This window comes from Vipera ursinii, assembly GCF_947247035.1.
Source record: "Vipera ursinii genome assembly, chromosome: 14".
NCBI lineage: Eukaryota > Metazoa > Chordata > Lepidosauria > Squamata > Viperidae > Vipera > Vipera ursinii.
The window spans coordinates 4,434,312-4,457,720 of NC_139527.1; the positions used below are offsets into that span (position 1 = coordinate 4,434,312).

Sequence of the window (23,409 nt, forward strand, 5' to 3'; positions counted from 1 at the left end):
TCTTTACCATATGTTTCTGAACAGACATAACCAGCTGTTTTGCAAATCAGTCCAGCTTAGTGCATGGCTAAATCCAGCTCTCCCAAGTAGCCTTATAATATTAGGCCGAGACAGTTTTGTTCATTTGGGACTTGGCCTGCTTTGTGTGGGTTTGATTCTGCTTTCCAGGCCACAGGGAGTGTGGTTTACCTCTGGTGCGATAGGACACCACAGCCACTGTGAGGTGCACTTCGTCCGGATACATGTCTGGGGAGGAACTAATGGAATAGTAACGAGGTTGAAGCAGAGGGAGCTGGGTTAGGAGGAGGGTGGAAGGCATCTGCACGGATGGGAATTCTTGCAGCACTTCTACCATGGTGGGGTTTTTTGACCACTTCCATTCCTCATAATCCTGAAGACCCTTGTGTGGAAAAAGAAGGCAGGGAGTTAGCTCTAGGCAAAAACTGGAAATTGACATGCTGAGTAGAATCATTGCAGCCAAGCAGACTGACAGATGATCTAGTAGTCCAACAAGGCCTTCCCGAAGGGATCAGCAAGAGACACATTCGGACGGAGAAAATATGCAAGTGCAGCTCCAGTGTGCTACATCTGAAAGAAGAACGTGGTCTGCAATATCCAGCTTTATCCTCCAAGAATCTGTCTAATCCTCTTTTGAAGCCACCCATCCTGGCTCCATTCCCACAGACATGGACTGGCATTCAAGACTGGAAATGGGAGCTTCAAAAGAAACAGTGACCACCAAACATTTCGGCACTGAAATGTCAAAATGATGAAAGAATAATTCTGTTGGCTGATGCCTTCATCTGGGGAGGTGGCTTTGCATAATTACAAAAATCAGCAACTCAACTTGGGCAGGTCCACCAGGAATATTATGCGTGTCCCACACACTTGGGGCAGTGAGAAAAAGATCTTGCAGGTCTGTCCTCCACCCACCCACCCCCGAACATGTATCAGTTTGAACCACATTCTAAACACTTTCCAGCAGCCCTGTACAATATATAATCTGGTTCTGAGTTTGCACAAAATGCTTAATGACAAAGTAAATGCACTGGGTGTTTGTTTAGTTTTGAGTTTGATGGAAGTGAAACCACAATTTGTAGTACTTGAATACAATAAAACATTTTATTGGACATTTATCTGGACTAAGAACTCCAAGGCCCCTTCTAGCTTCTATTCTATTCTATTCTATTCTATTCTATTCTATTCTATTCTGTTCTGTTCTGTTCTGTTCTGTTCTGTTCTGTTCTGTTCTGTTCTGTTCTGTTCTGTTCTGTTCTATTCTATTCTATTCTATTCTATTCTATTCTATTCTATTCTATTCCATTCCATTCCATATTTTCTATTCTATTCTATTCTATTCTATTCTATTCTATTCTATTCTATTCTATTCTATTCTATTCTATTCTATTCTATTCTATTCTATTCTATTCTATTCTATTCTATTCCATTCCATTCCATTCCATATTTTCTATTCTTCTATTCTATTCTATTCTATTCTATTCTATTCTATTCTATTCTATTCTATTCTACTCTACTCTACTCTACTCTACTCTACTCTACTCTACTCTACTCTACTCTACTCTACTCTATTCTATTCTATTCTATTCTATTCTATTCTATTCTATTCTATTCTATTCCTGCTGAGATTTGCAGAATCGTTTTGATGCAAAGGACGCAGATTACACAATTGTGTCAAAATGCATGTCACTCACGTCAATGGAACTATTTACAGTAATCCATCCATGTGCATAATGGTTCCGGTTTGTAGTTTTATGGGAAAACAAAATTTGCAACCGTACAATCATATTACCATTAAAAAGAAATCTAAGATGTTACGTAGACTATAAGTGATCAGAAAGAACTATTCCCATGCAAAATTATTTATAACAAAATAAACCCAAAGGATCTCCCCCAGTGAACAAGGCAAACCAATAAAACAAAGAAAGACCAAACAAAATTAAGAAAAAAAACCACACACAAGAAGACACCTACATTATACCTTAAAAGAAAATGATCTCATTTAATGAAAGAAGCAACCCGCCCAGGCCATTAAATTTATATAACTTTCTTCAACGTCATCCTCGCAGTTTCGGCTTTTAAACAATGTATTAAATCTAGAACAGAGTTCTAGAACAGAGTTTTTCTCCACCTTGGCCACCACCTACAGGTGTGTGGACATCAGCTCCCAGAATTCCCCAGCCAGCCTTGAAGTCCACATGTCTGAATGTAGCCTGAGGTGGGTCTAGACATGCTAAATCAGGAATGTCCAAAGTTGACCACTTGTAAGAGTTGGGAATGTCAACTGTCAGAACGCCGGCTGGGGAAATCTGGGAGCTGAAGTCCACAAGTCTTAATGGCCAAGGTTGGATTACCCTTATGCTAAATTATCACATGGATGCTCTGGAAGAGAGGGGGCTAATTAAGGTCCCCATCATCCCTCTTCATCACCTTCTTACCATGCTAAGAACTTGTAAGCGTTTCTTCTCCTTCTCGTCAGTGGCCAGTAAGGCAAACTGCTGCAGCAGAATCGGTGTGGGAGGGGTCGTGATGTCCAGGTAATATTTGAACGCTTGGAATATGGTACAAGGAGGAATGCGAGCCTCATCGGTCCAGTTGCTGATGGTACCTGAAGATTGAAACCCCATGTCACAAGTTCAAGTTAGGACTTGCTTTGAAGATCTCACATGTCCTAGAGCAGGGGTAGGTAACCTTGGCTCTTTTATGACTTGTGGACTTCAACTCCCAGAATTCCTGAGCCAGCATGGGGGAACTATGGCGCCTTCGTGACTCATGGACTTCAGCTCCCAGAATTCCTGAGCTGGCATGGCTCAGCGTGGAAACCTCTCCCTTTCTCCTCAGCATGGTTGGCTCGGGAATTCTGGGAGTTGAAGTCCACGGGTCATAAAAGAGCCAAGGTTGCCTACCCCTGTCCTAGAGCACTAGGTGCACTGATGATGTTACCTAAAGGTAAAGGTAAAGGTTCCCCCGCACATGCGTGCTAGTCGTTTCCGACTCTAGGGGCCGGTGCTCATCTCCGTTTCAAAGCCGAAGAGCCAGCGCTTGTCCGAGGACGTCTCCGTGGTCATGTGGCTGGCATGACTAGACGCCAAAGGCGCACGGAACGCTGTTACCTTCCCACCGTAGTGGTCCCTATTTTTCTACTTGCATTTTTACGTGCTTTCGAACTGCTAGGTTGGCAGAAGCTGGGACGAGTAACAGGCGCTCACTCTGTTACGTGGCACTCGGGATTCGACCCGCCAAACCGCCAACCTTCTGATCGACAAGCTCAGCGTCCTAACCCACTGAGCCACCGCGTCCCTTGATTTTTATTGTTACCTAGCATGATAAAATAACATCCGTGGGAATGCAACCAAGATCCCAAATCTTCAATCCTGAGCTACAGGTATTGGTTGCTACTGGACCAATTCTGGCCCGTTCAGTTGGACATCATGGATGCTGTAGAGAGAGAGAGTGAAAGGAACAGGGTCTCCTATTGAAAAATGAGGGGAGTTGTCTGCCTTTTAAAATTGCCTCTGGAATATGTGCGTGTCCCTTGTGCATTGAACAAAGGAACAAATGAAGACGTTATTACAGTCCAAGACCACCAAATCGTAAAAGTTAAAACAACCAGAAACGAATTGAGAATGCAAGAATATCTCAATCATTAAATAAGAGGCCTATTTTGGCCTCAGCTTTACGACTTGGGTGTTGATTTTAGCTGTAGGTGATTTCAGGGTACTGAACTTTTAGGAAAAAATTCTTGAATGGCCAGGTGACTCTACTATACTAAGGGTCGAATTAGTTGGGGGCCCAGTTCCTTGTCAGATCTATGATTCAGGACCACAGCTTCTAAATGTTTCCGTTTCAAGGTACAAGGACGTATCGCCCACAAAAATGTTGGCTGATGGTATTGCTATGCATCTCCACTTTAGCTGATTTATCTGAAGAAAGTTTGGAAATATCATGAAAGTAAATGGAAAATATTTGAGATATAAGTAATAAAGAGCCCGGCCATGTTTCCACTTAAAGTGGTGGTGGTGGTGGGGAAAAATAAGGAAAAACATGGATTCGTAACAAATAAATTCACATCAAAGAAGATTTAATAAAGAGAAAATTAATGGGGAAACAAATGATTTCCCTTGGTGCAGAATTTATATCCTTTTTTTAAAAGTATTTTTTTTAAAAAATTAAAATAATAAGGCCTAAGTGATCTTTTCTACATGTGAAAATTACATGACAAACTGCCATTCTGGTAATAACTGGGCAATATCATTATTTAAATTTTTAATCATCCTTAAATTTCTCCTTTTGGAACGGTAGACGTTACAAAATGGTGAGATGAATTAACTTTAATGTTAGCAAAACCCTGGGGCAAATCTTCCAGATTGATTGCTTTTATTTTTATTTTTGTTTTTTTTTAAAAAAAGTATTCTTTACTTGTGTTTGCTTTTGTATTTGCTAAACAAAAGGCAAAAGAATGAAAGGGGGGCTTCCCCACCTAAAGCTGTAGTTCTCTCTTCCAAAAGCTCCACTTTTACTAGCTGGTTGGTGGGGGGCGCATCCTCCAGCCTTTCAATCAAGGTGTTGACCAGATCTTCATGGTTTCCTGGAAACACTCCCAGGTGATCTCCGGGCAGGTAACGCAACCCCTGCTGCCCGTTCGTGTGAAGCCGCAAGAAAATGGTGGAGCGGCTAAAAAAAAAAAAAAGAGAGAGAAGTTTCAAGAACACACTGTCAGCCTTCCAAAAAGCAGGGAAGAGAGACTGAATCGCTTCAAGACAATTCTCTTTATAATTCCTGACCGACGGAGAGAAATCTTGACGAACTAAAGCGACTATTTGTACTGTTGAAGATATATTCTGAACCTTCCTAACGCTCTTCCTCTCAGCCAAACGATCTAAATTTGCTGTCTCTTGGTCTTCTGGAATGTGGGCCCTCTCATCTGGGAATCCAGACCGCATTCCACCACAGAAACGTTTCCGTGTTCACACACAGCCTGCGCCAGAGTTTGAGGAGTTACCGTACTCTCCTTTGTGAACATATTTCCAAACCAAACAGTTGGCCTGCTCTACCTCTGGTCTGTAACAGCCAATCTTTTGCTTGAGCTAGTCTTACGTCTAAGGGTGGCTAAACATTATCTTCCTGTTCAGGTGTAAGTGCCTTACTGATGATTCATTCTGTGGAACAACAACAACACGGGCTATGGTTTTGGGTCCCATGGGTGAGGCTCCAATTTGCTACTCTTGAAAAAAAAAAAAGCAACCCACAGTGTAGGAGTCCTCCTTGCAAAGCTCTTTATAAGCCCTTTTGAGAGTAAATCCCTTCCTACCATTCCTACCTGGATTTGAGGCTTTGGAGATTCTGACGGGCCAGCAGCCGAGCGGCGTAGACTCGTTTCTTGTGGATGCTGTATAAACCTGGGAAGGAAAGAGCAACCATAAGCAAGGAGAGCAGAGTATACCACTACAAGGGAATGGCCAAAGGCTTCCAGGGGTGAAGATACCCCAGTTTGATACAAGGAGGAGGTCAGCAAATGGCCAGGTGTTGCTTGCCTCCAATGCTCTCCTACCTAGCACTCATTGACACCTGCCTCACTCAGGCTTCCAACAAAGGTGCTTCAGAGCATAAGAAGACATGCATGGTCCCTTCCAGCTCCTATTCTATTCTATTCTATTCTATTCTATTCTATTCTATTCTATTCTATTCTATTCTATTCTATTCTATTCTATTCTATTCTACTCTACTCTACTCTATTCCATTCCCATTATTCTACTCTACTCTACTCTACTCTACTCTACTCTACTCTACTCTACTCTACTCTATTCCATTCCCATTATTCTATTCTACTCTACTCTACTCTACTCTACTCTACTCTACTCTACTCTACTCTACTCTACTCCACTCCACTCCACTCCACTCCACTCCCATTATTCTATTCTATCCTATCCTATCCTATTCTATTCTATTCTACTCCCATTATTCTATTCTATTCTATTCTATTCTATTCTATTCTATTCTATTCTATTCTATTCTATTCTATTCTATTCTATTCTATTCTATTCTATTCTACTCTACTCTACTCTATTCCATTCCCATTATTCTACTCTACTCTACTCTACTCTACTCTACTCTACTCTACTCTACTCTACTCTATTCCATTCCCATTATTCTATTCTACTCTACTCTACTCTACTCTACTCTACTCTACTCTACTCTACTCTACTCCACTCCACTCCACTCCACTCCACTCCCATTATTCTATTCTATCCTATCCTATCCTATTCTATTCTATTCTACTCCCATTATTCTATTCTATTCTATTCTATTCTATTCTATTCTATTCTATTCTATTCTATTCTATTCTATTCTATTCTATTCTATTCTATTCTACTCTACTCTACTCTACTCTATTCCATTCCCATTATTCTACTCTACTCTACTCTACTCTACTCTACTCTACTCTACTCTACTCTATTCCATTCCCATTATTCTATTCTACTCTACTCTACTCTACTCTACTCTACTCTACTCTACTCTACTCTACTCTACTCCACTCCACTCCACTCCACTCCACTCCCATTATTCTATTCTATCCTATCCTATCCTATTCTATTCTATTCTACTCCCATTATTCTATTCTATTCTATTCTATTCTATTCTATTCTATTCTATTCTATTCTATTCTATTCTATTCTATTCTATTCTATTCTACTCTACTCTACTCTATTCCATTCCCATTATTCTACTCTACTCTACTCTACTCTACTCTACTCTACTCTACTCTACTCTACTCTATTCCATTCCCATTATTCTATTCTACTCTACTCTACTCTACTCTACTCTACTCTACTCTACTCTACTCTACTCTACTCCACTCCACTCCACTCCACTCCACTCCCATTATTCTATTCTATCCTATCCTATCCTATTCTATTCTATTCTACTCCCATTATTCTATTCTATTCTATTCTATTCTATTCTATTCTATTCTATTCTATTCTATTCTATTCTATTCTATTCTATTCTATTCTATTCCATTCCATAATTCTATTCTATTCTATTCTATTCTATTCTATTCTATTCTATTCTATTCTATTCTATTCTATTCTATTCTATTCTATTCTATTCTATTCTATTCTATTCTATTCTATTCTACTCTACTCTACTCTATTCCATTCCCATTATTCTACTCTACTCTACTCTACTCTACTCTACTCTACTCTACTCTACTCTACTCTACTCTATTCCATTCCCATTATTCTATTCTACTCTACTCTACTCTACTCTACTCTACTCTACTCTACTCTACTCTACTCTACTCTACTCCACTCCACTCCACTCCACTCCACTCCCATTATTCTATTCTATCCTATCCTATCCTATTCTATTCTATTCTACTCCCATTATTCTATTCTATTCTATTCTATTCTATTCTATTCTATTCTATTCTATTCTATTCTATTCTATTCTATTCTATTCTATTCTATTCTATTCTATTCTATTCTATTCTATTCTATTCTATTTTTTCTCAGGGATAGCTGCGTTTTTTCTTTCCTTGTGGGCTCCAGAGCACCTTTTGGAAAGGACAGACTGCAAGAGTCGATACAACTGTTGAATAAGCATCCTCAACTGAAGTTTGTCCTCCAATCTTTCCCCAGTCTCCTTCCCTGGGGAAAGGACACTTCTGTTTTCAGACCTTTTCTGCAGAAATGTCTTGCAAAGATCTCTTCGCTTGGGTGGGTGGGTGGGTGGGGGAGAGGAGGCGATGCTTGGAGGAAGGGGCTGTTGCTACTGGCGTTGTTTTCTGTTTCCTACCTTTCTATCACCCCACCTTCCTTGCTCGTACACAGTCCCTAACCTGGGAACGAGACAAAGAGGTTTCCTGTTGGAATCCTCCGACGGGAGCGCGAGAAGCTTGCAGGCCACTGGAGAAACGGTAATGCCTTGGTGGCGCAGTGGGCTAATGCCTCCTTAAGTAACACCAGCTGCCTGCAAATTAGTGCAGGTTCGCGTCCCACCAGGCTCAAGGTTGACTCAGCCTCCCATCCTTCCGAGGTAGGTAAAATGAGGACCCAGATTGTTGGGGGCAATTAAGCTGACTTTGTAATAATGCCACTTGGGGGAGGGGACCGAAAGCCCTAATAAGCAGGCATATACATAGAATCAAGGCTACTGCTAAGCTTGTAAAGCTGCCCTGAGTCTTCGGAGAAGGGCGGGATATAAATGGAATTAAAATAAATAAATAAATAAATAAATAAATAAATAAATAAATAAATAAATAAATGCAAGTGGAGAAGGGAAAGAACGCCCCCCCCCACGTGTCCTTCCTGCCTAATGAAGGGAATGCCACAACTGACTCAGAGGGATGGCACCTGGAAGGAAAACATCTTTAGGAAGCCCAAAATAGTACCTTGGGTCAGCTCTGGGGCTTCGGCCACGTAGGTCAGCCGGAACTTGCTTCTCTTCCAGCTGCGGTCATTGCTGATCAGAGAGTTGTTGGCTTTTTCGATGTTGACGTCATCCCCCACACAGAAGACGTCACACGCTGCCTGCAGGACACAACAAGCACTCAAGGAAAGGCCAGGAAAGTGGGGGAGGGGGAGAGGGGGAAAGGGTCTTACCAAGATTCTCCTCCTCCTCCTCCTCTCAAACAGAGTGGAGAGCTGAGATTTAAGGAGCTACCCACACAGTACAAGCAGAGTGGAAGACTAAGGTAGTCCTTAACCAGCGACCGTAACGGAGCCTCCCCATTAGTCGGGATGGTTGGAAAGAGGATCATCACAAGGCCAGATCCAAATTTATGACCGTTTTGTGTGTGTGTGTGTGTGGGGGGTCATTGCGGTCGTAAAGCGAACATTGCAATTGTTCATTGAGCCCATTGTTTGCTGTGGGGTGTTCTTGCTGAAAACTAGAAGTATCCACCAGTCTGGGCAAAAACATCATAAATTACGATCATGGGACCATGGACTGTAAATAACTTACAAGTGGGTTGTAAGTAACCTTGAGGAGATCCATCCTTGGAACCTCACTAAGCAACCAGTCATGTAGGCTCTCCTTTGGTGGTCCCTTTCGGAGGGCTTTCCCCATCAATCTGTTTTGTTGGGTTGGGTTTTTTTTTCATTAACAAGAGATGGACTTAAAATGCAGGAAAGTAGGTTTCCAATGAAGGTTATCATTCTGGGTCTAATGACGAGAACTATCAGGAGTGAAAAACCAGGTCCAAACGTGAAGGCCCAGTTAAACTTATCAATTAAACCAATTAATTTATTGCTAATCATGTCCATGTCAAAAAAAAATATCTTCTCTACTATTGGTGAACACCTGCTTGGGGTTAGATAAGCATCCGTGGAATTCAAGAGGACTTAGTTCGCTTGTGGCGATGTAGGGATTCGAGACTGGTTCTCCTTTGACGCCACCCCCAGGTTCTGATAAACCTACAAGTGCAGTTCAACAGTGAAACACACGGGACTCCCCCTTGCCTAGAGGAGTGTGGGGAAATTAGTAGTCTCAGATTTATTTGTTCATCAGATTAATACACTGCCCATCTCCACTATCTAAGTGGCTGGGCAGACACATGAATTGAACTGCATTAACCAGGCTGGGATTTGGTGAGTTGTTCTAACTCTAGGGTTCTTGCTTGCTCGTTATGCTACTAGCAGGAATCAGGAACAGTTAAACTTGAAGGTAGCTTCAGATAACGGAAAGGCGGTTATACAGAAGATCCTTTGCTGTCTTTCCAGGGTGTAGGACATGAAATAACCAATGAGTCAAAGGCTGATTCTGACTCAATAAAATGTCCTCACAGCTTGATAAAGAGAACCAATTATGCAGAGATGTTGGCTTCAACTAATGCAACCTTCAAGCAAAGGGAACTGTAGGGAATGTTTTCATTGGGGTTCCTGCAGAGAGTAAGAGGCCAGGTTTTTATGGGCAGGGGGTGAAAATCTGCCCTGATCATTGTTGTGTAGAGACAGATAGTTGTTAGCTGCGAAGTCGTCTCCGACCCATCGCGACCCTATGGACAACGTTCCTCCAGGCCTTCCTGTCCTCCACCATCTTCTGGAGTCCGTTTAGGCTCAGGCCTCCTGCTTCAGTGACTCCATCCAGCCACCTCATTCTCTGTCGTCCCCTTCTTCTCTTGCCCTCCACCTTTCCCAGCATTAGGCTCTTCTCCAGTGAGTCTTTCCTTCTCATTAGGTGGCCAAAGTATTTGAGTTTCCACTTCAGAATCTGGCCTTCTAAAGAGCAGTCAGGGTTGATCTCCTCTAGGACTGACCGGTTTGATCGCCTTGCAGTCCAAGGGACTCGCAGGAGTCTTCTCCAGCACCAGAGTTCAAAGGCTTCAATTCTTTGGTGCTCAGCCTTTCTTATGGTCCAACTTTCACTGCCATACATTGCAACTGGGAAGACCATAGCCTTGACTATACGAGAGACTGATAGACCCTCCTCAAAAATCACCTCCTCTCCTAGATAGCGAAAGAAGAAACATCCGTTAAATGTAGGTTACCTTGAAGACTTTCTTGGCCCATGTCCTGAAGGATTCCTCCTGACCGCACAGTTCATCGCCCTCACCCATCCTTAGGATGCGTTCCCCTCCCAGCTCTTCCAGGAGGGTATCCACGGCACGGGCAAAGGCGCAGAAATGAGGATACGCTCGTGAGCCCAGCCCAAAGACAGAGAACCTGCAAAGGAAGTAAGGCAAGGCACAAATGACCAAAAACTTCTGGCTCCCAAGCAGAGCCAGCATGGAGACGAAAAGGATGTAGTTTGCTTCTACAGGGAAAGTCATGTTATCTAATTCTTCTCCTTCTCCTTCTCCATCTCTATCTTCTCCTCCTCCTCCTTCCCTTCCTCCTCCTCTTCCTCCCACTTTGGGTGTCAAGGGAGGTACAAAGTATTGTTTCTTTGCACTTCTGGCAAAGAGTCTCAGAGTCCAACCCCACATCCATGTCATGAGAAGTGGTAACAGGACAAAGTAAGATGTAAAAAAAGATGTTGAGACGCTAGAAAGGGTGCAGAGAAGAGCAACAAAGATCAGGGGACTGGAGGCTACAACATATAAGGAAGGGTTGCTGGAGTTGGGTATGTCTAGTTTAATGAAGAGAAGGACGAGGGGTGACGTGATAGCAGCCTTCCAATATCTCAGGGGCTGCCCCAAAGAAGAGGGAGTCAAGCTATTCTCCAAAGCACCTGAAAGCAGGACAAGAAGCAACAGATGGAAACTAGTCAAGGAGAGAAGCAACCTGGAACTAAGGAGAAACTTCCTGACAGTTAGAACAACTAACCAGTGGAACTACCTGCCTCCAGAAACTGTGAATGCTCCAACACTGGAAGTTTTTAAGAAGAGACTGGACAACCATTTGTCTGAAATGTTATAGGGCTTTCTGCCTGAGCAGGGGGCGGGCTGGACTAGAAGACCTCCAAGGTCCCTTCCAATTCTGTTATTCTGTTAAGGGATTGCTAAGATTGGGTGAAGTATGACGTGACCTTGTGCCACAGGACGGCTACGGCAGCCGTGAAGGCCATCTTGGGCCACCCTCAAGCAGCCTGTCTATAGGGGCCCTGGTGAAGTGGCGACAGGCCCGGCAAGCCGGCAATGGATAATAGATTGCTACGGAAATTATAAGGAGGTAGAAAAGGGCTGACTCGAGATAAATCACATGGGGGAAATGATGCATCTGAATGGGGCCCATTCTCCTTCACCCCAGAGGGAGGCTGGATTTCTCCAGCCCCTTTCGGCTTCTCTGCTTACCTGACGTTGGCTAGAGGACCAGCGCTCTCAAAGTTATCCCTGGCTTCAAGTCCATCGATAGAGGATTTCCGGGCATCCGAATATGAGGAGACGCTATTGAAGCGCACTTTGTAGCTTCTGCAAGCAGGAGAACCAGGAAGGGAGAGAAAGTCAACTCTATGCTACTCTTTGTGAGCGCATTCCAGATAGTTATTTCTCTGTTCAGGCCCAAAAATCTATAAAGGCCTATGATCAAATCTCCTCACTTCAAATTAAAAAAGAATTATTATTATTATTATTTTTGGAAAAGCATTTGCAACAGGCTCTGAAGCAAGACGAGAGTGAAATCAATCTGATTTCACTGTCCTATACTGTATCTGTGGGGTGCAAAACTCACCTCTGAACAAGACCCCAGGCACCTTGCGTTGCCATAAAAGTAGAAAGTTAACTGGGACAGAACTAAATTTGATCCACTTGCTGAGATTTCAACTCAACCAAAGGCACATTCGGCTCAGGTTATTACTCTCCAGTCGTGGTTTGAATAATCCCGTCCCCCCCCCACAACCCGGTCTGCCACAGTAAATATTACAAATTGGAAGTCCCTGGGGCTTGCAACGTCTGCTCTATTTGGAGGCAAGCATTCATTCTTGAACTCAGCGGCCTTTGCTTCTGAGTAGGGACGTGTAAGAATGTTTTTTATTTATTTATTTATTTATTTATTTATTTATTTATTTATTTATTTAAATTCCATTTATACCCCACCCTTCTCCGAAGACTCAGGGCGGCTTACAAGCTTAGCAGTTTTAATGTTTCTTTAAAATAGTTCTATTCTCTTTCAAATTCTAAGGGCACCAGGCCCACGAAAAGAACCAAAGACAAAATAATCACAAAATATGTCTTATGATATATTAGGATTTTTTTAAAAAAAAATAAAGAAAGAAAATGCAGCCAAATAGAAAAAAAAACATTGAAAAGGGGGGGCGGGGGAAAATCTTGCTTCTAAAAAGAATTGGCTCAAGAAACTAGTCAAAGAAATGTGATAAAACTCTGACATCTAGTGGCAGGTCGATGTAATTACTATACTTTTTTAAAAAAAATCCATAAGTCTTATTTTACCACTCTCCAACATACTGGTTTGTGTTGGTACAGCATGATAAACCAGGGACGTTTTTCTGCATTTTGCAGGTTGCAAAAGCCCTGTGAACTGATGGTTCAATGTCATTTGCAAATCTCAAAAAAAAAACACCCAACTGATTAATTTGTTAATCAGGGAAAAGATTGGTTGGATGCAGTGATAGAGAGAAATGTGGTTTTCCAGAGGAGAAATGTAATGCTTATTTTCTGCTGAAATTGGACTGCTGCTGAGTCAATTAGCTCTTTCCCCCCCTACCACTGTCCACACAATTACATCATTAACAGCAACAATTTCCACTCATGAGATCGATCTTGGATCTGGATTAGGAAGAGATGTGTCTGTTTTCCTGGAATCAGGAAAGTAGGGTGTTGTTGTTGTTTTTTCCCAAGGAGGGGAAAACAGGAATTTCTAGTTGCCAGATCCCAGTGTGGTTAGTGCTCACCTATCATGATGAGGAAAGAAATTCTGCAGTAATTTCTGTTGCTTCTGTAACGGAGACTTTATTATTTTGCAAATTGCTGCTATAATGCATGTAATCCAAAGGAGTGTGATTTGCTTAAACTCCTATGCTATTAGCAAAGTACAGAGCCGGCAAGCTGCAATTACAAACTTAGCAAAAGTTATTTTAAGATTTTTATCTGCCAACAAAAGAGATGCATGCAACACTTCCCCCACCCCCACCCAGGAACTCTGCAAATTTATGGGAGTGGACTGAAATTCTTATAACCCCACCGTAGACCAGCAGATAAGCAGGAAGTATGAGAAATCAAGGAAACAGTTCCAAGTTGCAAAGGAATTCTATTAAGCAATCTCGTTAAATTAAATTTACCTGCTCTCTTGTAAGCTGGAGTTAGGATTTCTCATTTCCATCAAGGCACACCCAAATTTCTGAGGAACAAAAAAAACAACAACCCCAAACAGATATATCCCATGATTAGGGCTATGGACACCCCCAAAATAATTTAGAAAATATGCAACAGGAATCATGCAGTTGTGATCCTCCCGCCGTTAATTAAAACTTCCTGTCATCTCTCCAGCATTCACAGCAGCCTAAAAAGGGGGCAGTTTTAAGAAACAATTTAATCAGAACAAATGCAACTCTTAGAGCAGCTACAAGATACATTTTTTTCAGGTCTGAGAGATAACAGGTTCTTTTATAAAAACTGAAGAGGCCAGCTTTGTAATTGTCCAATGTTTCTCAGTTTGTATCAATGTTTCTCAGCCTTGGCAGCTTTAAGATGCGTGGACTCCAACTTCCAGAATTCCCCTGGCTGGGGAATTTTGGGAGTTGAGGTCCACACGTCTTAAAGCTGCTGAGGTTGAAAACACAGACCAAAATCTAAGAGCGTTAGCGCATTGTAAACCAGTTTAGCGTGCGTGCTTGTGCAGGTGAATGCATTTTGCCAGTTCAGCTTATTGAGTGAGTTGCTGGCTCAACATACTATATAAATCTAGAAATTGGGTCAATTCACTAACCAAATGAAATGTGCTGTGCAAAAAACAGCTGGGGAAGGGATGGTCTAACTCAGTGGTGGGATTCAAACAGGTGAACAACCGGTTCTCTATGTGAATGCCGCTTCCGGAAGTCCATTCTGGGCCTGGGCAACAAAAAATTAGCTACCGGTTCTGCCGAACTGGTGTGAATCGGCTGAATCCCACCACTGGTCTAACTCAAAGGTCTTTAAACTTGGCAACTTTAAGACCTGTGGACTCCAACTCCCAGAATTCCTCAGCCAGGCAGGGCTGGCTGAGGAATTCTGGGAGTTGAAGTCCACAAGTCTTAAAGTTGCCAAGTTTGAAGACCGCTGGTCTAACTGTTTAGGATGGCCTTAAAACATTTCAGTATGGATTACGCAGATCTATTGGTAGAAGTGGTATAGGCTTTCCTGCCTGAGCAGTGGGTTTGACTAGAAGACCTCTAAGGTCCCTTTCCAACTCTGTTATTCTGTTCAATAGAATCGACCCAGTTGAGTTGCTACATGTATTACAAGCGGTTGCCAAAGGTCAGCCAACCTCCCTTCCTACCTCTCCATTCTCAGGGGGGTCTCCGTTGCCGAAGGTGCTGGTGACCACCAGAACTAGGGTTTCATGTTCCAGGTGAACAATATCATAGTCGTCCATCGCCATCACCTGAAAGGATAAAACTGGTAGCTTCAGAAGAACGAGCTTGAAAGCCACCAACGGTAACTGAACAGGTTGCCTCCAGAAGTGGTGGTTGCTCCATCATTGGAGGTTTCCTAGAAGATACTGGACAGCCATTTGTTCAGAATGGCATAAGGTCTCCTGCTTGAGTAGGGGGTTGGATGAGAAGACCTCCACGGTCCCTTCCAATTCTGGTATTCTATAACTGCAAATATGCACCAATATGGAGATTTGTGTGCAACAGTTGGACAATTGCCTTTTTCTTCCCAGATTCTAAAAACTCCAGAGACAAAGGGCAAAATCAGAGAGAAAGGGCTGCCAGATTGCATGCTATTTATACAGTAGCTGTCTGCCCTCCGTCCCTTCCCTTTTTCTTATTTTTCTTCTTCCCTTTTTCTTTCTTATATTGTTATTGTTTTTTATCTGGGCACCTGTTTAATTCTCTTTTAATTTTTGTATTTGCTATGTATATATGCCCTGTTCACCGCCCTGAGTCCTTCAGGAGAAGGGCGGTATACAAATTTAATAAAATGATAAATGATAAATGATGATTCAAATGGCCTTTTTTTTAAAAAGCTCCACTTGCATCTGCAACTTTTTCTTTTGTCTGTCAAGCACCGTGTGTGTGGGGGGGAATCAAGAGATTCAAGCAGTTCCAAAGAGTATAAAGACTTATTGCAAGCTTAAGCTCTCGACAAGAATCTGAACCGCTAACAGTCAAGGGAAATGAGCGGGAGATAAGAAAGCATTCAAGATGAGCTGGATTTCACGCGAGGGGACTCATGACTGATGAAGCGTTTGACCGCTCCCTCAGTCTCGGCCTGCTCATCTCCTACATCGCCAGGTAGAAACAAAAAGTAGGAAATGTCACTTTGGAGGAGTTGCAAACCTGCTCTGGGAATCGAGAGGCATTGAGATGGAGTTGTTTAATGTTGCAGATGCTCTGCTGCAAAGCTTGCGCGCCACCCTCCAAACGATCCCGAAAGGATGGGGATTCTCAAGGCTAATCTAGGAGAATTTTGTATTTCAGCCTTAATGGAATTGGGACAGCTCTCAACTTCTTGGGAATGGCATAGTTTGTTGGGCCGTTCAGTCCTGTGGTCTCCTGTGGGTGCCCAAGCAAGCCTAGGTGCTTACCTTGGCGTCAAAGGCATGCTTGAAGATTTCACAGAGAGTTTTTGCATAGACCTGGGATTTCCCTGTTTCTGTGGCATAGAGGATGGTTGCTTTGACCCTCTTCGCCATTGCTTGTCCCATCAGCTTCGCAGAGAACTTGACAGCTCTGTGTAGGAGATGAAAAGAAAATAGATTCGTTATTATGGAAAGATCTCCAGAGCATCATACCACTTTATACTGCACTAGGGAGGCCACACTTGGAATACTGATAACAGACTGCCCACCACTTGAATGTCTAGATAGAAACGATCCTTGGCTCCATTTGATGAGAAAGGTCCAGTTTTATTAGAGATCAAGTGTATTGGAGCATTGCATAGCCAGAACTGAGAATCGTGCGCCAAAATTCCCAAGTTCTACTCCCCCCACCACACTTTATTGTCTCTCATTGCCCACCCCAGTGTAACCAATCAAGTCCCATGCAAGATGTTTTCATAAACGTTCAGTATTCAGCTCCCTCCTTCTTCCAACTGGGTGACCTTGAGGCAGAGTCTCAAGAAAGTACAATTTCTACTTTCTATTTCCCAAGCATTTGCCCCTTCATTTCCCATCCCCACAGTTCATGGCAGTCTATAACCGCAGCGAAGGACAGCAAGCCTAAAGTGGCAGCTGACAACTGCCTCCAGTTCTGGTTACTATGATACAAAAAAGACGTTGAGGAATTGTGCAAAGAAGAGCAAGAGAGAGGAACTATTTTTGTTAGTCATGTCACAATAGTGATGCCAAAAGCAGATGGAATCAGGACTGAAAAGTAGATAGGGCTAGAACAAAACTTCAATTTGAACGACAGTTCAATTCAATTTAAGCCTAATTAATTAAAAGCCATTCGGTTCATTGTTATCTATAAGTCTGATTGCAATTTGTGAATCCCACCAAATCCACATCAAACCGCTGAGCTTATTCAAACCATTAATTCAATGAACTAAATCAAGCTGAACCGTTGAGGCGATTCAGAAAAAAAATATCTTGCATGGATGAATCGAATTATCCCACTGGCTTGGGAGCACCCAATTCAATGCATAGAATCATTTGAAGGGATAAATTCAGTCTTTGAGCTTCAAGTCCAATCTTTGCATGGCCTTTTTAGTTAATATTTTTTTCTGAATAAACTCAAAATACTCAACCATGCTTTTCATGGTTTGGGTGTCATGGATGAGATGGGCGTTGCTGGTACGCTGCTTAAAGTTTTAATGGCACGTCTAAAACCGTGTTATACACAGGGAAATGGAACGGTGCAGTTGCATACTTACTTAGCTAATTTTTTAAAGCCAATTGTTCTCTTCTTAGTTGGGGTGCCATTGCCGCCTTTCCAGATGTGGTTGTGCCAGGGGTCAGGCTGGAAAGAGAGAGAAAGAATCCCAGTTAAAAGAGAAGAACCGAGTCTTAAGGATAAAGTCAAGAATTTACCCTGTCCAAATGTAGCTTCAATAGCATTCTTGGGTATTGCTCAGCAGTTGAATCCTAAATCATATCTGTGTTACTACGCCAGACTTAATCTGGCCCTATTGAATTAACTAGGGCCAGTAGGATGGGTCTAGGATCACACAGGGAAGCTGAATCATGAACTAATTAAATTCCTAGTGTATGGTAAGGGAAATGGTTTTGCATCCACATGTAAGTCACAAGGAGTCCTAACCGGAAAACTATTTCATTCTGTTAATTGTATACGCTATTTTTTTATTTACTTATTTGTAACTAGCCTGTACTATTTTCACAAGTAACTCAAGGTGGCCAACATATCCAACATACTTTCCTCTTCCTATTTTCCCCACAACAACTCTGTGAGGTAAGTTGAGCTGAGAGAGAGGGACTGGCTCAAAGTTGCCCAGCTGGCTTTCACGGCTAAGGCGGGACTAGAACTCCCAGTCTCCTGGTGATTGGCCCAGAGTTGCCCAGTTGATTTTCATGGCTAAGGCAGGACTAGAACTCTCAATCTCCTGGTCATTGGCCCAAAGTCACCTAGATGGCTTTCATGTCTAAGGCAGGACTAGAACTCCCAATCTCCTGGTCATTGGCCCAAAGTCACCTAGATGGCTTTCATATCTAAGGTGGGACTAGAACTTACAGTCTCCTGGTTATTGGCCCAGAGTTGCCCAGCTGATTTTCATAGCTAAGGCAGGACTAGAACTCTCAATCTCCCGGTCATTGGCCCAAAGTCACCTAGATGGCTTTCATGTCTAAGGCAAGACTAGAACTCACAGTTTCCTGGTTATTGGCCGAAAGTCACCCAGCTGATTTTTATGACTAAGGCAGGACTAGAACTCACAGTCTCCCACTTTTTAGCTTGGTGCCTTAACCTCTAGATCAAACTGGCTCTCTTATGGTGCTTTGTTCTCTCTTGTCCCCAAATGTACTGTTAACTGGCTCAAAATTTGTGTAACCTCAGTGTTCTGGTCAACGGCATGGAACTCAAAATGCTTCTTGCAGAAAATCCTATAGTTCTCCTATAGACAGAGCTGGCCTCTCATGTCCTGGAAGAAGACTGATGGCAAGTTTTGGGGGAGGGGGCTTGAAAAGGCACCCTGGCTTGGCCGGGAAGCTGAAGGCTTGTGGAGCTTTCCGAAGTCTCCATTGGTTCTGCAAAATTTCTGGCAAAAGTATGGAAGAGCATCAAGCTGGCTTTTCCTGGCGAAAATGTGATTTCAAAATTCGGCAGACGTACAGTCCCCTCCAGCGTTTCCACAGCTGAACAACGGCAAGGGCTCTCTTCATAATTAAGTGCAAATCCCATCAGTCTAACATCAATTTCCCGCATACGTTCAGTCTCCGCCAGCAGGAAAAGCCTTCCGTAACCATTTCAGTTATTCATTGAGGCTTTTCCCTAGTAATTTTAGCTTCCTTATTAGGAAACCTCTGGGTGCCTTTGCAAGCGCTGTCCTACTTCTGTGCGCTTTCTCCCAGCTACTGTGGCCCTCCTGCTCCCTTTCCTGGGAATGCAAATTTTATTCAATCCATGTATGTGGCCACCCGACTCAGGCAGGTGACTCTGGGTAGCTAACAACAATAATGCCAGGCTTGGGTTATACACAACGCTCATTTTTATCTTCTCCGTAAAATGAGATCAGCAGAGACACCGGAATATGGAATGTCGGTGTGTCCAATCGGTCATTACCGGCATGGACCAGCCACAATTGCAGGTTGCATCAACTGCTTTGATTTAGTTACAGAGCCTTAGTAAGACCACTCTTAGAATACTATATCCAGTTCTGGTCATCCCAATATAAAAAAGACGTTGAGACTCTTGAAAGAGTGCAGAGAAGAGCAGCAAGGATGGTTAAGGGGCTGGAGACTAAGACCTATGAAGAACTAACTGGGTATGTCTAGTTTAGGGAAAAGAAGGACTAGGGGAGATATGATAGCACTGTTTCAGTGTTTGAGGGGCTGTCACAAAGATGAGGGTGGCAAAGCACCAGAAGGCAAGACAAAAAAACAACAAGAAACCAATGGATGGAAATGAATCAAGGAGAGAAACAACCTAGAACTAAGGAGGAATTGCCAAAGAGCGAGGACAATCAACCAGTGGAACAGCTTGTCTCCAGAAGTTGTGGGTGCCCCCATCACTGGAGGCTTTTAAGAAGAGGCTGGACAGCCACTTGTCTGGAATGGTATAGGGTTTCCTGTTTGAGCAGGGGGTTGGACTAGAAGACCTCCAAGGTCCCTCCCAACTCTGTAATTCTACGTTCTATGTTCTAGTTCACCATCCCCAAACCTCAACTGGAGTCTGAACTGAAGGGCAGGTGAGGAAATGGTACCTGATACTCAAAGGAGGGTGTAAGTCTGTAGTTGAGCATTTCCTGGTGGAAAACAGGAGTGATGCTTCCAGACATGGGTGGGACAATCCACACCCAGTCAGCTGGACAGCCTCCCCGGCAATGGTATTCATTCTCCATGTGTTTGATGAAGGACTCGGTGGCCGAGTGATGATCCACAATCGTCACCTTGTCACTCTGTAGAGAGAAGGTACAAACTACGCCTAAACAAATGCAACGTTTTAGGGCTTAGATCTCGCAATATGAACGTCTGGGTCCAGTTCAAGGTGTTTATGGAGATTCTCAGTCATCCATCCAGGTCATATTTGTCCCAAAAGCTAACTGGGCTTTGGTTTTCCTTGAAGACATTTCGCTTCTCATCCAGGAAGCTTCTTCAGTTCTGACTGAATGGTGGAGGATATAAATCCTTCGGTCAGACCTGAAGAAGCTTCTTGGATGAGAAAAACGAAGTCCAGTTGCTGCTTGAATGAGAACCCTTGGGAGAATTCAAGCTCTTGGTTGTTATAATCATAAGGTGCAGTTTCAACTTAGTGACCACGTTGCCAGTCCCAATTACGGTCGGTAAATGAGGACTACCTTTACAGCTTTCCGAAGATTGTGTATTTTTAACAAATGGCTATTGTTTTGGGAAATAATCTGCTGGTACCTGGAAACTGTACAGGACTGCAATGTTGATTTCCACTAGTGCCTGATCTTTCCAGAGAGAAGAAGTTTTCCGCATGTCTAAATTCATGTTTTTGGCAACTTCCTGCAATGTACAAACAACACAGGTTCATCACAATCAGACGTGAAGTGACGCTTGATCAAATGGCAGGGCTGGGTGAGAAATTTTTAGGAAGGGGGCTAGGAAACAGAACAGCCTTGTCAATGCAGTAAAGTTTCGAAAGAGACCCCGAAGGTTTATCCATTGTGAATCTGGTTCTGGTTATTTATTCTGAGCAATATGACACTCCTCGATCTGATTTGAGCTAGGCTGTTAGAAAATCATTTTAACAGCTGCAACAACACACACACACACACACACTTTTTGTATCTGTATTTGCTTATGTCTTTCTTCAAAGACTTTGGACATCCAAAATTGAGATACCCAACCTCAGAATTCCTAAATTTACACCTAAGGTGGAACTAGGGGTAGCTCTGTTTATCTGCTGCAGGAAATGTTGTTGCTATTGTTTTTAAATATCTAAAACGGTCAGAGTCATTTACTGAAATGGGCACCTGTAGAAATAAAAGAAAGAGAAAGAGAGAGAGAGAGGAAGGAAGGAAGAAAAAGAAAGAAAGAAAGAAAGAAAGAAAGATAAAGAAGGAAAGAAAGAAAGGAAAGAAAGAAAGGAGAGCGAGAGGAAGGAAGAAAAAGAAAGAGAGATAAAGAAAGAAAGAAAGAAAGGAAAAAAAGAGAAAGAAAGAAAGAAAAGAAAGAAAGAAAGGAGGGAGAGAGAGAGAGAGAGAGAGAGAGAGAGAGAGAGAGAGAGAGAGAGAGAGAGAGAGAGAGAGAGAGAGAGAGAGAGAGAGAGATCAGACCTGCAAGATCCTGCAAATGTAGTCTTACAATAAGGTGGAATTAGCTCACTTGATTGTGTTTTCTGTCTGGCCTACCTAGGAAGACTAAAATCAACCTTGCAAGTTTTTGCTGCTGTCTCTTTTCCAACGTGTGAAATTAGGGAAGTTCTCTTTCTCTGCCTATTATGCAGCTCCAGGCTACTCCCTCTCTTATCCGATCCGTCCCAAGGCGGCGGCAGCAGCAGCCGCCACCCTTCCTTGTCCCAAGGCCTTTCTCACATTCCATCAGAGGCAGTCACTTTCTACTCCTGCAACCTCCTGGAAGGGTTTCAAAGATTCAGAAGTACGATTTGAGAGAAGAAGGGCTACCTCTAGGATGTTGTAGCGAGAGCTGTCGCAGTAATCCCGCACTCCGATTTCGGTCCCCATGTACCAGCCGCTGAAGGGGCAGGCAGAGAACTCCAGGCCTCCAATCTCAAGCAGCATGTTGGAAACAGCTGGTAAGGCATACCATCGAAGTCCAAGTTCTTTAAACCACTCAAGTCTGTTAAAGGGGGAAAAAACATAAAAAGAAGGAATAAAAAGGGCAGGGGTCTTCAAACGTGGCCCTTGGACGACTTGTGGACTTCAACTCCCAGACTTCCTCAGCCAGGCTGAGGAATTCTGGGAGTTGAAGCCCACAAGTCGTCAAAGGGCCAAGTTTGAAGACCCCTGAACTAGGACAACTGCCTCCAGAGAAGCTGCAAAAGCTTGAAGAGCATCTGGTCCAATTCTGAAGAAGAAGATGGCCCAGTTTTGAAGGACATTTCTGACTCAATCGATCATCAGTCAATCATGTTTTGAGGCTCACAGCAAATTCCATGCCTAAGGATTGATCCATAAAGCACATCATCCCAGCACATGACTACTAAAATGCAAAGCAACATTAAAAATAATTAAAAAGAAAAAAGAAAAAAGAAAGGAAGGGAACCACCATTACGTTGGGTAGAACTTACTCGGGGAAATGAGAAGTGTCTTCTACACATGCCGAAAGGCGGGTCAATGGAGCACTATCCTGACTGTCCCACAATATCATTAAGTTTGGAAACTCACAACGGCTTGGGCTCAACGGGAGCCGAGAACCCATTTGGACTTACTTGGGATGTCTCATGGGGACTTCCAACACCAGCTCAGGTGGGATCTCAAAAAGCTCAGGGTCATTCCCGTTGGCCTGGAGAAGGAGTGGCAGGACATCAAATCGGCCATGGGGGGCTTTCCACCCTTGCTGTATGCAAATCTGTACCCAAAGAAAAAAAAATGTAGGTTGTGGATATCCATGCAACAAAGCACAGGTGCCAAACGTGATGTCTACCAACATCTGTTTGTTGATCCAGAGAGTTCCCTTAAAGTGAGGCTTTTTTGACATCTGGGATGTTGGGGACAGTGGGACTTGAACTCATGATCTCTGGGTTGATAGCCTGGTGTCCTAACCACTAGACCAAACTGGCCTTTTTCAAAGCTACTACCAGGACTCTATGATCAATTTACAGTAGACAGTCCAGTATTGTTCTCGTAAGGCTTGGCGGAATCTTAAATCAGTAGAAAAGCAAACCAACCAATCTATATATTTAATGTTCAACAGGGAGCAGTGATGTTGCCACAGGGCACCTCTGTTCAAATTTTGCACGGTTTCCCCTGAGTAAGCTTCAAATACTCACCATTTATAAAGTGTTCGGTTTCTAAAAGATGCTTTGGAAGAAGCATGAAGGATCATGTTAATTGGTGTCAAACTGCTATTTAAAAAGCAACTAACGCTGGCTGTAAAACTGAGATTGTAAGATGCTGGCGACCATCAAAACTAAAAGATAACAATTAAGGACAAGCAGGCTTGGATTCAGAGGCGTTTTTTAAAAAAAGTTTTTTAGCCCTTTGAGGTATTCCAGACAAGAAGCACAACATGGAGTTCTAATTATTAGTTC

At 43.0% G+C, this 23,409-nt stretch overlaps 1 protein-coding gene across 4 annotated transcripts in view; it reads right to left on the reverse strand.

The window, feature by feature from the left end:
- NOS1 (nitric oxide synthase 1) overlaps positions 1 to 23,409 on the reverse strand; it is a gene marked incomplete at its 3' end in the record, with an annotated part of 134,863 nt that overhangs the window by 11,004 nt on the left and 100,450 nt on the right. For all 4 annotated transcript variants that reach the window (XM_083373518.1, XM_083373519.1, XM_083373520.1 and 1 more), the window contains exons 9-23: positions 22,588 to 22,727; positions 21,821 to 21,995; positions 20,598 to 20,699; positions 19,934 to 20,128; positions 17,432 to 17,517; positions 16,146 to 16,290; positions 14,892 to 14,996; positions 13,696 to 13,754; positions 11,753 to 11,869; positions 10,508 to 10,682; positions 8,411 to 8,549; positions 5,339 to 5,417; positions 4,499 to 4,692; positions 2,457 to 2,626; positions 190 to 400 (exon numbers count right to left, since the gene is read on the reverse strand). In XM_083373518.1, the coding sequence (XP_083229644.1) occupies positions 190 to 400; positions 2,457 to 2,626; positions 4,499 to 4,692; positions 5,339 to 5,417; positions 8,411 to 8,549; positions 10,508 to 10,682; positions 11,753 to 11,869; positions 13,696 to 13,754; positions 14,892 to 14,996; positions 16,146 to 16,290; positions 17,432 to 17,517; positions 19,934 to 20,128; positions 20,598 to 20,699; positions 21,821 to 21,995; positions 22,588 to 22,727 (2,092 nt within the window). The remainder of the gene's footprint in view (positions 1 to 189; positions 401 to 2,456; positions 2,627 to 4,498; positions 4,693 to 5,338; positions 5,418 to 8,410; positions 8,550 to 10,507; positions 10,683 to 11,752; positions 11,870 to 13,695; positions 13,755 to 14,891; positions 14,997 to 16,145; positions 16,291 to 17,431; positions 17,518 to 19,933; positions 20,129 to 20,597; positions 20,700 to 21,820; positions 21,996 to 22,587; positions 22,728 to 23,409) is intronic.